This window comes from Phallusia mammillata, chromosome 3 (genome assembly GCF_965637545.1).
Source record: "Phallusia mammillata chromosome 3, kaPhaMamm4.hap1.1, whole genome shotgun sequence".
In the NCBI taxonomy this organism is placed as follows: domain Eukaryota; kingdom Metazoa; phylum Chordata; class Ascidiacea; order Phlebobranchia; family Ascidiidae; genus Phallusia; species Phallusia mammillata.
The window spans coordinates 22,344,381-22,358,018 of record NC_137254.1 but is presented as its reverse complement, the minus strand read 5'-3'; the positions used below and the strand labels follow the sequence as shown (position 1 = coordinate 22,358,018).

General features: G+C 38.2%; 1 protein-coding gene and 1 long non-coding RNA gene across 4 annotated transcripts in view; one reads left to right on the top strand and one right to left on the bottom strand.

The window, feature by feature from the left end:
* Positions 1-601: 601 nt before the first annotated feature.
* Positions 602-11,164, top strand: LOC145218742 (uncharacterized). Of its 3 annotated transcripts, none has more exons than XM_080086148.1 (7): positions 602-806; positions 2,832-3,687; positions 4,046-4,450; positions 7,081-7,231; positions 8,285-8,475; positions 8,889-9,014; positions 9,366-11,164. In XM_080086148.1, exons 2-7 carry the CDS (start codon positions 3,177-3,179, stop codon positions 10,223-10,225), a joined length of 2,244 nt encoding a protein of 747 aa, XP_079942274.1. In that variant the 5' UTR covers positions 602-806; positions 2,832-3,176; the 3' UTR covers positions 10,226-11,164. The 3 variants fall into 3 exon arrangements, with proteins under 3 accessions (XP_079942274.1, XP_079942271.1, XP_079942273.1); XM_080086145.1 differs by having other exon boundaries at positions 603-806; positions 7,078-7,231; XM_080086147.1 differs by lacking the exon at positions 602-806 and having other exon boundaries at positions 2,646-3,687; positions 7,078-7,231.
* Positions 10,509-13,638, bottom strand: part of LOC145218746 (uncharacterized) — a 41,310-nt gene continuing 38,180 nt past the window's right edge. The window contains exon 3 of the long non-coding RNA XR_013857716.1: positions 10,509-10,572. This is a non-coding gene — a long non-coding RNA (uncharacterized LOC145218746). The remainder of the gene's footprint in view (positions 10,573-13,638) is intronic.

The following is a 13,638-nucleotide window of genomic DNA, read 5'->3' as shown; positions in this document are numbered from 1 at the left end:
GCTATATTTGGTTGCTGGTGGACTTCTGTTTCGGAGTGACACACTGTAATGGGTTAATGTTTAAACTACACCCAAAGTCAATCGGGACTGCCAACGAAGCCGTCCGCTTCCGCACGACTGGCAAGACTAATGAGGCGTCCAACCGTAGCTCGGACACGGGACATCACTCCAACCAACTTGAACATGATAGTGCACAATGGCGGGCGACCCTTACAACAACAAAAGGCCCCAAATTCGAACCCCCAAAAAGTGCGCCACTAGGCGATGCAGCAACTCAGGTCAAGTTGGTTAGATGCTTGTGAGGTATTAGCTGGGTGGGGCTTGCTCAAAAAGACACGTTTTCAAAGTGATTCAAAGTCAACTTTTTTGCAGTTATCACTGAACCAAGGGTGTGGAAATTAAATTAATTTGCTGGCCGATTCGAGAATTATTCTCAGCAAAGAGTTTTATTTTTGAGGTAAACAGGTGCAGAAATAAATTATTGCAGATTTAGTGACAGAAACAACATCGTCAGTCTCCACATATTTTTTGGTCAAAGTCACAGACGTTTTGTGGTCTTCAGCTTGGTCAGCAGACTTTTGACTTCAAAAAGTAAAGAGCGCCATTTTGTTTTTGACTTTAACCTCGCTGTCTTTTGTAGAACGATACAAGTGCTTAGTATTAACTTTTAATTTTCCACTAAGTGTGTATAAAATAAAATAAATAAATACACAGCAAGGCTGAACTTTTTTCCAGTGCTTTGTATGCACCATGGGATTATCTTGCAGAATAAACTACAAGTCAAAGATGACAACATGCAGCGTAAGGTAAAGTCGGTTTCGTTTTCTCGGGATTGTTGCGTAACTTGCTCCTTTAAAACAGGCCTATTTAAAATACATAATAAACGGCGGGACCGCCAACAGCGTCTACTCTGTTGTAACCGACAGTGTTGCTTGCTGTGGGGCAAGCTGATTAAGAGCTCGGTATTTGTCACATAGACGGAGAACACCTGGGCGAATTCGACAACAGGCAAACACACTAATCCGGCATGATCGCCTTAGAACAGACAGGCAGCAACAATGCTATGAAGGCTAAAATCATCGTTAGTCTGATACGTTGTTGCAATTGGATGACTGTGCCACAATCCGAAAATATATTCAAACTTTATGTAATAACCTGCTCCAGATTGCAAAAATAGAAAAAATAATAATATGGTAATCCGACCAACAAATAATTCTGAAAGGGCACAGTTTAGGGTGTCATTAAATATTTTCCACGGCTATACATTTAATTAACTAATAAAGTGTGACCAGAATCTTCCTAAAAGCTTTAAAGTGGATCAGTATTTGTAACAAAGCAAAATAAAATCTGACATTAGCAATTTAAATTTCAATCATGAGAAAAGTTTTGTATTTTATCAAAAAAATGTTCTCTGTGACCGACGGTTTTTCAATATCTTTTATTGTCCATCGTGTTAAGTACAGTACCATGCCTAACGAACCACCTACCGCACGCACACTCAAATCAAAGTGCCGTTAATGCAAAAAAATGTTTCACAAACTTAAAGTGTTTGGCCCCAAACAGCGTTAAAGCATTTAGTGGTCTCGAAAAGATCCGGTAGAGTCGCCCAAAGGACGATTGGTCCATTTGCAGGCTATTAACGTGTCCAGTTTGACAAACATTTACGTTGCTTGACCACGCGTGTGCTTACCCCGGTGGTAGCAACGATCCTGTTTACGTATAGACAAAACCCCAAGTCTGCTGTACTTATATGCACGCAATACGGTGACAGAACCCCGAATTTGAGTTCTCTGGCGACAAGAAAATTGTGCTTGGGTGCGTGATTACAGCGTATGATGGCCACCAGTGGTAACACGATGCCCTGGTAAATGCCACCGGGCAGGAACTTATTTTCGTGCAGAAATACAGGTTGTCATGGGAAAATTTTAAATTTTCTTTTCTAACATATATGCTGTTGCAATCACGACAACAACATAAAAACAGAAAAATCGACCAAAATATAAACTCATGTCAAATAAACCCTATCATTCCCTTAATTGCTTGGATTAGCCAAGAAAATATTGAAGAAAAAGCATTGCTTTGTATAATAATCCCACAGTAACAATACAAATTTTATCAGGCAAATTAGATTGGTGTAGAAACTCACAATACATCAATCATACAAAAAGCGAAGGTTAAAAGGTATTTCGTATGACGTAGGTATTATTTGTGTGGTCTGGCAAATCACTTTGCTCGTTAAGCTGCAACAGTTTTGTCATTGAAAAATGATAGCATCCGGAGATACGTTGCGGTCGCTGCTGATGTAAGTGCACTGATATGATCAATTCTAAAGAAGATTCTGACCGCGTTAAAATTCTCATTTTGCTTGTCATTCATTTACCAAAGTTTTTGCCACTGTATGCAAAATGTTAAAATATTTTTTGGTCATTTCAGTTTGAAGCACAAACTTTTGCATCTTGAAAGTTTGATAGTCCGAAATGCAGAGCGGCATGACACTGGTATAAACAAACTCACACACAAAAAAAGATTTGCCTAAAAAAATGAAAAATGTACTGCGTTTACCTAATAAAAATTGTTAAATATGGTTTGGGAAAAGCCGAGAAAAACAATGACCCGAGAAAAACAAACTTAACTGGGAACGCACTTTATTTATTCAATTTTGAATCCAGTCAACCGCGGTTCAAATAAGCGACAGACAAACTCCATTAACTTAACAGCTACCTTCGAAAATGAGGTTGGCAAAACTGCCCCTTAACCCTACTCTTCGGCCTTGAAACGCACTGAAGTGGCCGGTTGTCACCGATTTCAAACATCACTACTTTGTTGTGTAGCGTACGAGAAGGAAGATACGTCAATGCGGCTGTTCCAGTCAACCATCCACGTGAACAAATCAAGGCTGCGTTCAGTACCACCGGGAATTGCAGCAACCGACGCCGGCAGAAAGTTCAAATTAATGTAAATGCTGGGTGGCATGAAAACATCGAATATCGAGCAAACAAAAATCAGCTTGTGACTGGATTCAGTCTGCGTTGCGCGTCGTACAGGATTCGCAGATACCGCGCCACAGCAATTGAACTGCTAAAAGCGTTGCAGTTCAGTTCACACAGACTGAAACAGAAGTTTACAGTATTTTGAAGGTTTCAGACAACCTGTGCTTGGTTTAAGCGAAAACCATCATGCATTCAAATCCAGCTGACTCGCGCAATGGTGTTTTCTCGCAAACGCGACCCAGTAGCGAAGGACGGCATTCCGAAATACTCGATCAATCTTGTTGCCCAGACAGCACAGGGGCACTGACGGCGGTGTTTGCGAGACTGCCGAAGCCAGGCGATTCCAGTGAGAGTGACGGTACCGGACACGGATCAGTAAGCACGGCCCAGGCAATCAACGTCAACCCTTGCCTTCAACAGAAGTCAGCCTTAGATAAGGTCTGTCATGCGACAAAACAAACTGCTGAATGCCCTGCGCGCGACGAAAGGATCACCAACGACCGAGGTTTCGCCAGCAAACTTTTGTATCTTGAAAATAATAGAGCCACAAGCGGTGATTCGTACAATGATCAGCAGGGCAGGATGGGTACAGATGACGAGCTGAGGAGAAATGAAGTTGCTCACGGAGATTATAACGATGAATCGTGCAACAACAGTTTGGATATACTGCTCAATGATGACTGCGTCTACTCACAAGGTAAGCAAGCATTTTGTAAGTCGAGCTAATGTCGTCTATGAAAAAACGTTTTGTAAAAATGGACGCCTATAAAACAGGGTTACTGGTTTGGTTCTGATGATTGGTGTTCATCAAATGATACAAAGTAAATTTAGTTTACAGAGCCCCGGGCTAAATGTGTCTTCTCGTGTCTGAAAAAAATCAAAATCCGCTCAAATACCACAAGCCTTTTCAGAAAAGGCTCAGCCATAGCAGCTAAAACTGGCACATGTGATTGCTTGATTGACTTAAAACGCGCCACACTTCACTACGGAGTCCAGGTGTGAGCAACAACAATCAGGTCGTGGAGTTAATAGCAGTGTGCTTTTGCCACTTGCAGGTTCAAGGTTCATGTCGCCTCAAGACAGGCCACTTACAGCTACGCCAGGTACTGACAGCTCGCCCGGCAACGAAATGACAAGTTCGCCGCAAACCGATGAGCAAATTCCCGTCGGTGAAAGCGCGCACGAACCAATGACTGTGGACACTTTCAACGGTTTGTCCGACAGTGGTCAAGCGAAGAAAAACAATCAGCAAAGTCACGGACAAATGGACTCAATGGTTGTTTCTTCTCGTCAGCTGCAGTGCGAGAAAGATTCGGACAACGAAAAGTTACAGAAACGCCGCAGCGGAATAAAAGAAAATGGCGGCAAAGACCCAGGACTGAAATCAACAATCTTTCCTTGGATGAAGGAATCGCGACAAAATCAGAAAAAGAAAGGAATAACGGCCGTTACACCAACAGGTAGGATGTAAACAAATATGATAGTTTTGTTGTTTTATGTTTGTATGAAGTAAAAAAATAATAATTAAGTATTTTTCAGTGCAAGGTCTATATTTTTGCGCTATCAAAAAATGTGTACGTTATGATGCTTTGTGGTTATGAAACCTACAGCTAAAATGTTTAACAAACAAATTTTGTAACTTAGTTTTGAAGCGGTTTTCTGAAAGAGATTTAGTATGGCATTTGTTCTAATTTTGCTGATTGATTTTTTTGATTCTTGATGCCAAACCTCGCTGAAGGTCTATGTCCCATAAACGATTGTTAAACAAGAGTTTCGTATGATAGTAAAAAAATATTCATAAAAGCATGCAAATAAAAGCTTATGATAAACCTGAAGGAACAATTAAACATGTTAAACTTATGTTCATGTTAAACAGGTGTCCTACATTTTTAATGGTTAATGTTTGCTGTTTGAATACCGGAACATGATCAGCTTTTAATTTTATTTATAGGTGTCTAGTTTTGCGAAATGTTTACTTTGAAACAAGTTTCCAACTTAAATAAATGTTTGAAAAATCTAACCAATGTAACTGTTTTAAATTTAGGTATGTAATGCAAAATATTAAAACAAAGCGAGTGAAAATTTCACAATGGGTAGTTAAACACCAAAAAGATTTACCTACGTTGGGTTTTAGTCACAATCTAATTGCAGGAAATGGTCGTCAATGTGGCAAATGGTTGTATTTATCCAAAAGAGCATACCTTTAGTTTTGAAAATGCCACCTAGGCATAACAACAAACAAATGAGTGTTTCTGTGCGTAGGACCACATAGAACCATTCAATAAACAAAACTACGCTTCTAGGAAATTCGCAACATTGAGGCTAGATGGATTAACAGCAACCAGTACTTCCAATTAGAAAGAGCCTGCTGAAAAGAACACTAGAGAATCCGTGGTGTGGTGTCAAATTTTCTGTGACAACAAACGATTCCATGGGCGAGGCGAACGTTATAATGTATCTGGCTAGTGCAATTTTAAGATGTTTAGATTGAAAACACGATTTAAGCTTAATCTCACTGATATAGGTTTGGAACTATTGCCACAAAGTATGCGATAATTCAGATTCTATTTTGGGATTTTTCGTGCTACTTAAGGGTGGTCGATCGTCAATTATTAGCAACACCTGTCACAATTGAAGTACTGTAAATTGCTGTTTTTTTTTTCAAGAAAGGTAAGGGGTTAAGAAAACCGGGTGGTGAAGAAAAGGGTATGAGGAATTTCAAACATAATTCAACGTGGTCAAAGTATGATTAAAAATAGCCTGTCATAGATTGGTCAAAGACAAACATGGCTTACCAAAGCTGGGTCAATTGCAATAGTATGTTTAAAAATGTTGACAGAAAAATAAACCCAATGACACAGACAGAAAAACAACACCAAATGGAATGTGACAAAATCAGGCAAAGTTGTCAATAAATGTTACAAGTTTGACAAGTTAAGTCTGTGGCTAAATCCTACCTATGCCATCTGGCTGTCAATGTGACGTGCCCGCACAAAAATTTGCCAGGGGCGTAAATGCTGGCACTGTGTAGATGAGGCTGGCGCTTGAACACGCCGTTGATTCCACGCTTTCCGCCGTTGTTTGTGTTGGTCGCAAACTTCGCCTTATATTTGTTTACAGCTCTGCGTTTGAAGTGGTACATCGCACCTGGGTATCGCTGCAACGTTTATTAACCGTATAATATCGCACGGCAAAGCGCGATTGTTCACTTTGCCACTTTTAAAGGAATGATTCAATTACTATTAGAAACTCTCAGTCAAGTTCTGCAAATTGAAAAACTGGAGTTGACAAACATTTACCATTTGACTGATATTTGTGCACAAGTTTTTTTTGTGACTGCTACCATAACGAAATTTTAAAACGAATAAATAACTTAACAGCACCAGTCAATTTATTTATTTTTTTATACCACATATTCAGTTTTAAAAACAGTCTTATTTGTGAGAAAAATGTTTCTATTCAATGCCTGATATGTTGCATAATATGAATACTGTACTGTTAAACGGGACAGATTTCTAAAAAAATTTCAAGTAAAACTGCTAAAATGGTCGTTAAAAGATCCATTGGTTTATTAGCTATCGTCTTACAATAATCAACTAAGCAAAAGCACAAGATACTGTTTCAGTTACGGTTGTAGACGGTACAATCGATGATACAGCTCTCGCGTGTTCAAGCAGCTCACAGGATTGTAAACATACAGACAGAAAATCTATTGTAATCACATCGCTGTAAAAAGGCGGCTGTGCTTTTTGGGAGGAATAGGAAATAAATATTTCCTCTAATACTTGTCCCAGAAAATTTTTGTGACCGGATTTTTCCTTCATGTGCAGTAATTACTGGTTGTCACAAAGCACATAAACTGGCTGATACCACTAAACAACAATAAAGCGCATTTTTTGCGGTAATAAAGTTCATTTTAAATATTTCGGTGCCTGCCCTTAAATTAAATTAGGCATTTTCCACAGAATTTGCCCAAAGATTAACCAGAAACTTGTATCACTGTGGAAAAAACACCAAAGCTATTTTTTTTCATTGGACTTCTTTTAATTTCGTACCAAAGGTTTCATTACTTGCGTTGATTTTGTAGCAGACGATGACAAGAACCTGTCTGGCAACAAACGGGAGAGAACGGCGTACACAAACTCTCAACTAGTTGAACTTGAGAAGGAGTTCCACTACAGTCACTACCTTTGCCGACCAAGGAGAATCGAGCTGGCCCAAGTTTTAGGCCTAACTGAAAGGTTGGTTATCTTTAATCCAAAGCGCAGTGTCAGATAGAAACTAAACCAACAGGTTTCTTTCTCTATTAAAATTTGACATAAAATGTTATGAACTTTTTTATTAAGGGTTGTCAGGTTTTATTTAACGTTCATAGAATTATCCATAAATTGTTTTTAATGCACCATAATTTGATTGAAAATTTTCTAAATGCCGTATTGAAGTTTAGTTAAATATTTAAATATTTTTTAAGTAAACAATCCAGTTCAATTCAGGTTCATTGAATTAAAAAAATACGTGAGCCTACTGGTATTTAGTCAGGATTAGGTGGTTGAAGAATGAACCCAGGAGGGTAATGTTTATATAACTCGCCATGTTACATCGCTATGGGTTTGTAATGTTATTTTAAAGCGACAGACGTTTTTCAATACTGGCTGTCAGTCATAGAATAGTCAAATCTATTAGCCTGAATGTGATGTTATTGCTCTGCGATTATCAATTCCACACAAAACCAAAGGTAAAGTTAAAATAATCAACGATAAATCAGGCGTAAAATGTTGTTGTGCCTTTAATTTTGATCTTGTTTTGTGAAAAAGTTTGAGTACTACTACAAAAAGTAGTCTTGGAAACTGTAGTTCAATATATGTTACAAATGTCTTGGCGCATCTTTTTACCAAATTAGTTTCGTTTGGGCATTGTTGTTGGGTGTTTAAAAACAAGATGTTGCATCAGCAAGCAACACATTTTTCTGTAAAAAATTTCCACATTACCAAATTAGCTTCGTTCGGATTTTGTTTTGTCTGGATAATGTTGTTGAGTATAATAAAAACAAAATGTTGCACCAGCAAACAAAATAATTTTCTGTAAACAACTTCCACATCAACTACCCTTACCATATTAGGCTCCCTTTGAAGGCTCTGAATGTTTACACAACACTTTTGTTGATAACAAACACCTCAAGTGCACCTGGAGCAGAAAAACCACAAATCACTTTTTCCTTAAATTGAGCAATGCTAAGGACACAACACTGAGAGAATGAAATGGATTTCATAAGCTATATGTATGTTTCCACACAGGCAAATCAAGATTTGGTTTCAAAACCGCCGAATGAAATTCAAGAAAGAGCAAAAGCAAAAAATGATAGCAGCACATCGAACTAGTGACGTTACCAATAACCACGGAATGCTGATAGGATCGCAAGGCCACCAACACCACTATCCAGGAAGCTACATGAGGCACCACCACCACCCTCCCATGCATTTCCAAGGTAACATAATACATAGCACTATGAATGCTTCAGTGAAGAACGCTTCCGCTTCAGTAAAAAAGAAAATGCGATGCCCAAACCATATGATTTCATTTTCTTAAGTTTAAAAGTAAATTTCTGCCTAACCTTGTAGAGTTAAATCCCAACAATGTGTGAGTATTTATATGAAAAACAAAATCCATTTTTTGGTATATCTCATAATTTTGTTTATTTTCTTGAAAGGTAACTTCAAAATTCTAGTATCAAGTTGACACTATATTAAATACAAGAACCAAAAACAAAAAAGAAATATATTTGATAAAGGGCTAAGCAAAATAATAACCTGCTAAAACTGTTGTCATATGATTGTTTCGCGTGTCATTCCGACTACAAAAGTTTAGTTTGAGTGTAAAACTGACATTTCTGACATCTAGACGATGTATGTGGTAAAAATTCGGCATCAACTTACACCGGAAACATGAGCAAGGGAAGCGAAGTGGTGATGAACAACTCACTTTACCCGAGCGAACAACAGGAGCAATGCGATGTTCAAAACAACAGTTAGTCAAAAACTAGCATGTAATACCTGATTTGTGTTAAACATCAAAGCAACGCAAGGTTCATTAAAAAAGTTGTTTTTAACTTTTAAAAGGTCAAGTTTTTCACATTTTTCTTTCGATATTTAATTGTTGATGTATCTTCAAACAAACATGCGACAATCAACACATCCCAACCTAAAAAAAGATGTTTAATGGTGCAGTGTGGGGGTAGTGATTTGTCTGTCATGAAGTAATTTTTGTGAACATATTTCAGTGCTAGGTCGCAATAGGAAGTTATGAACCAATAAACTCATCTAAGATCTTGGCCGTGAACTTAAAATACACTTGTTAAAGTATAACACTTTGATTTAGTTTTGTCCCCCACTCAACGGTTGCAGTCCTTTGTTTCATCGGCACCAATGCCTGGACGTCACAACCCTACTCAGTTGCACCACCATGCGGGAGCGGCATCACTTACCCGTTCGCCGTCATCCAGCGCGAGTAACGCCTCTACACCACCAGGCATGAAGTCAATGTATGGAGGCGAAGGGAACAACGCATCTTCAATGGTGGCAAAAGACAGACAGATTAACAATATTGGCAATACCTCCACCGGAGCTCCTGTAGCCCCTTGTGACCGTAGCCAAATTCATAATCAAAACAATGGGTTCTATCAGCATAGGCGTCAGGCAAGCGGTGAGATCGGGAATGGATTTAATGAATACCCGAAGCACAATGGCTTCCATGTATCAGAGGGTACTAGTATGTCAGGACAAACAGATCAAAGTTACGGTCAACGCGAAAAAGTTGATCGAACGCGCTCGTTACCGGAAGATGGAAGAACTATTCGTGTTTCTAACCAGTCGCAAGGAGGCGTTCCAAGCTCCGTAGGTTACCAACACCGCCATATTCCCACCTTTACCGATTACATGCACAGCGGAAGGTCGCAAGACATGGCCATACACACAGTTCATCCGTTTTCGCATAGAAACCAACGCAACCTACCGCCACAACTCCTGCAGTTTGCCTATTACAGTTCTGCACCTGATCTCGAGTACCTGTCATCGTGCTCGGGTATGTCAAGCGACAAAGCAATACCCATTGATTACTCACTGACCGGGTATTCAGGTCATGGCATAGGCGAGGCCAACAGCCGCGCCCTCTATGAGAAGTCGGCAAGCAATGGGACTTTAATGTCACACAACCATTTGCAACGTCTAACCCACCTCTAACTCGATATTGTCACCCGAAGTCAATGTTAAGTTCAACCTTTGCGCATTGCCATGTTTGCTACTGTACCTTGCATTTTACCTTCCTTGATCGTATCAGTTTTGTCTTAGTCTGACAGTTTTATAGTGTTTCGGAATGATCGTGCATTAGGTTTAGTAACAGGTACACAGCCCCAGCACCACATGCCTGCGACATAACAAAAAAGTTCACTTACCTATAGTTCGTATTATGTTGTTTGTTCCAATTCCAAATTGACTTGCCACTTTATTCAGTTCTGTAGTGTAACAGGCTTTCACTTCACAATTCCATGTTTAGTTCCGCCGTAAAGTTCCAGGGCTTCCAAAATGAGCTATAAACAACACACATGCAACATTTTACCAAAATACATTATTACAGAGAAAATTTAAACGGACCTATATATTTAATCAGTTCTTCAAACAAATCAGAATAAAAATTAGCAACAATTAGAAAAAAAAACCGCTATGTTTAATTGTTTGTTTTTTTAAAAAGAGTTGTGTTTACATAATTGCCTTAAACACGTGCTTCCAACTTGTTTGAGAAACAACGTTTTCGCCAATTTGATACAAACATTTATTGTAAACCGTTGGTATAGGGCAAACGCAATCTCTACAGTATTATCACCCACATACACAGGCAGCAGTGTTGTTATATTGACACCTACCTCAATATACAACAGTTGTATAGATACGATTTTACACATTAAATATATATATGAGTGTGTGTGATCTGTGCCTCTGTAATTGTTTGCAATACAACGGACCAAGGGGGTATGGCCTAAAAACCCTTTGGTACATGATATAACAGTTAGTGTTCAGCTGATTTGTGTTTTTGTGATTTTCGCTTTAGACTGCATGCTTTTTCAGTTCTACTGTAACTCCCATCGACAAAGACGCAATAAAGAACTTATACTACCTGCAAAAGTTTACACACAGTAAGTAAACAGGGAGTTAGTGTCTAGTATTGACATGAGTTTGCACAGTAAAAACAAACATTTATTCTGTGTTTCTATGGCCTTTGCTGTCTTGATCTCATTTATCAAACTTTCGACATCACCAGACACAGGAAGAATTTGATTTCATGTCAATTTGGGAATTTGGGACTGGCACAAGAGATTATATCACTATATACGGATCTGTTCATAAGTTTCATTCTTTTATGCGACTAAAGTGTATATAAATGGGTGCAATTGATGTGGCCTTCATATCACTGATGATGGCATGAGCATTTGCCGAAACGTTTGAACAATAAAGCATGTCGCTTTTTACGTCTATTTGGGCCGTTATTTTTACCATTAAGATTATATCAATCATCACAATTATTATAAGAACACAAAACAAGTAGTGCTAGTATGTAAGCAGTTGTTTGTTTATTATAGTGTTACAAAACATTGCAAAGTGTTTCATGTTGAAAAGTGGAATCGTGGACCAACGGTATTTTCTGTTTGAAATAAATCAGGGGTGGGGAACCTGCGGCCCGCTTGCCTTTTTAATGTGGCCCCCGTCAACATTTTATTAAAAAAAACAATAAGATGTTTATGTAAAAACATTTTTTTGGGGAAATGACTTCGACGTTACTGGAAATCTCCCCATTCTACATTATGACGCCAAACTTATAAAAATTGCCACACTTTCAACCACCTGCTATATTTGTGACGTAACAGACAAATAATTTGCCATGTGGTGTTAGTTTACAATTGATTTTAGAGCTATTAGCGTTGATCCTTATATTGCTATTTAAAATACATTCTTGGGAAAAAAGGCAGATCGGTATTATGGAGCTAGGGTGTTCCAGAAAAAATAGGCAAACTCGAAATAAGTGAAAAACCTGAAAAAATCAAATCTGGAGCGATGAAACATAAAACCACTTGTGTGCTTAGGGTATTTTTACACGGAATTTGATAATATAAAAATATTTGGCTTGCCCGAAAATTTTGTGTAATTTATGCGGCCCGCAGTACTAAGTAGGTTCCCCACCCCTGAAGTAAATTGTTGACGAGTCACCCATAGCTTCATGGAGACAATAGCCTATTAGACCGTAAATTTTTAATTGAAGATTTATACCATTTATTTAAGATCTAATGACCAACTAGTTACTTGATCCTTCTTTTTAGTTTGATTTTACAGTGGAACAAGGTGATTCGCTTTTTTTACATTTTAATTTTTAAATTAAATTTGTTTTTATTACACTGCCATGCACGTGTGTGGCTTAGTATTCATTAGAGCCAGAAAAAAAACAGACAGTTTTGAGACCAGAAAATAATTAACCTTTATTACTGCATAAGGTAATCCACAACGATCAATAAGATTTATTTAAAGAAACTTTTGCTTTAGTGAGGACCAGAAATACACTCTAGAATTCAACTTGAAATTTAGTGTGGACGACAGCAACGTTTACAAAAATTCATGATTTAATTCATGATTTATGTTCTAACCGAGTTGGCCAAAAAATAACTTGTCTGACCACCAATGTATGGATGTAGATTCACACTAATAGTAAGTTTATTGATTTAATTAATATCGCATAAAAGCCACATACTTCAAAAAGCCACATACTTCAAAACAAGTAGTTACAATCGGTCACAAGGTGCTAGTATGTTTAGTACAAGACTGCTGAGAATAATAGCCAACAGCATAAAAAAAAAGAATGGAAAATATTTTCCTTGCAACGAAATAAACGGTGATCGTCGATGGCCATGCTGCCTGTTAAAGGGTCGAATACTGTTTAGTTCAAACACTCTTAGAACAAGATAAAATCACAATGAGAACTTATGCAAAAGTTTATCCAATTTCATTGCCAAAATTTTTCAAAAAGATTTTTATGGCTGTTTATTTTGTGTATGTAACATTTTTTCCGCCAGATGACGACAAAGATACAGAAATGAAGTTCACCTCTTGTACCACTTATTTGTTCCCATATCGGTTGGGGTAAAGTACGTATACAATAACCACTCTACCTACCATGCGACCAATTTCAACTACCCTATCAATCCATCTGAAACCACCTTTATCACAATACACCCTTGTCTCTAGAAGCAAACTTATCTGCTAAAATGTTTACATGATCACGCGCTGAGGTGCAAGCAAAGATATGACGCTAAAGAACATCCTAAAACACGATAACAAAAGTTCCAGTTCAAACCAAAGGGAGTCAATTTACGTCAAATATGGAAAATAGGTGTTCCATCCTGTGATAGCTATCTTACAGCAACACTGATGCCAATCCGTGTAAGTGTATGCAGAGGTGTAATGCATTCCACAAAATAACTGTGAGTTTGAAACCTTTAAACGCTATGTGGTAATTTTCTTTGCGCATCACAAAGATTGCACGTTAGTCCTGCTTTAAGTGCTACAAAATGATCAAAATTTGGTCTGCTTGCAATTTGAGCATGACCTTG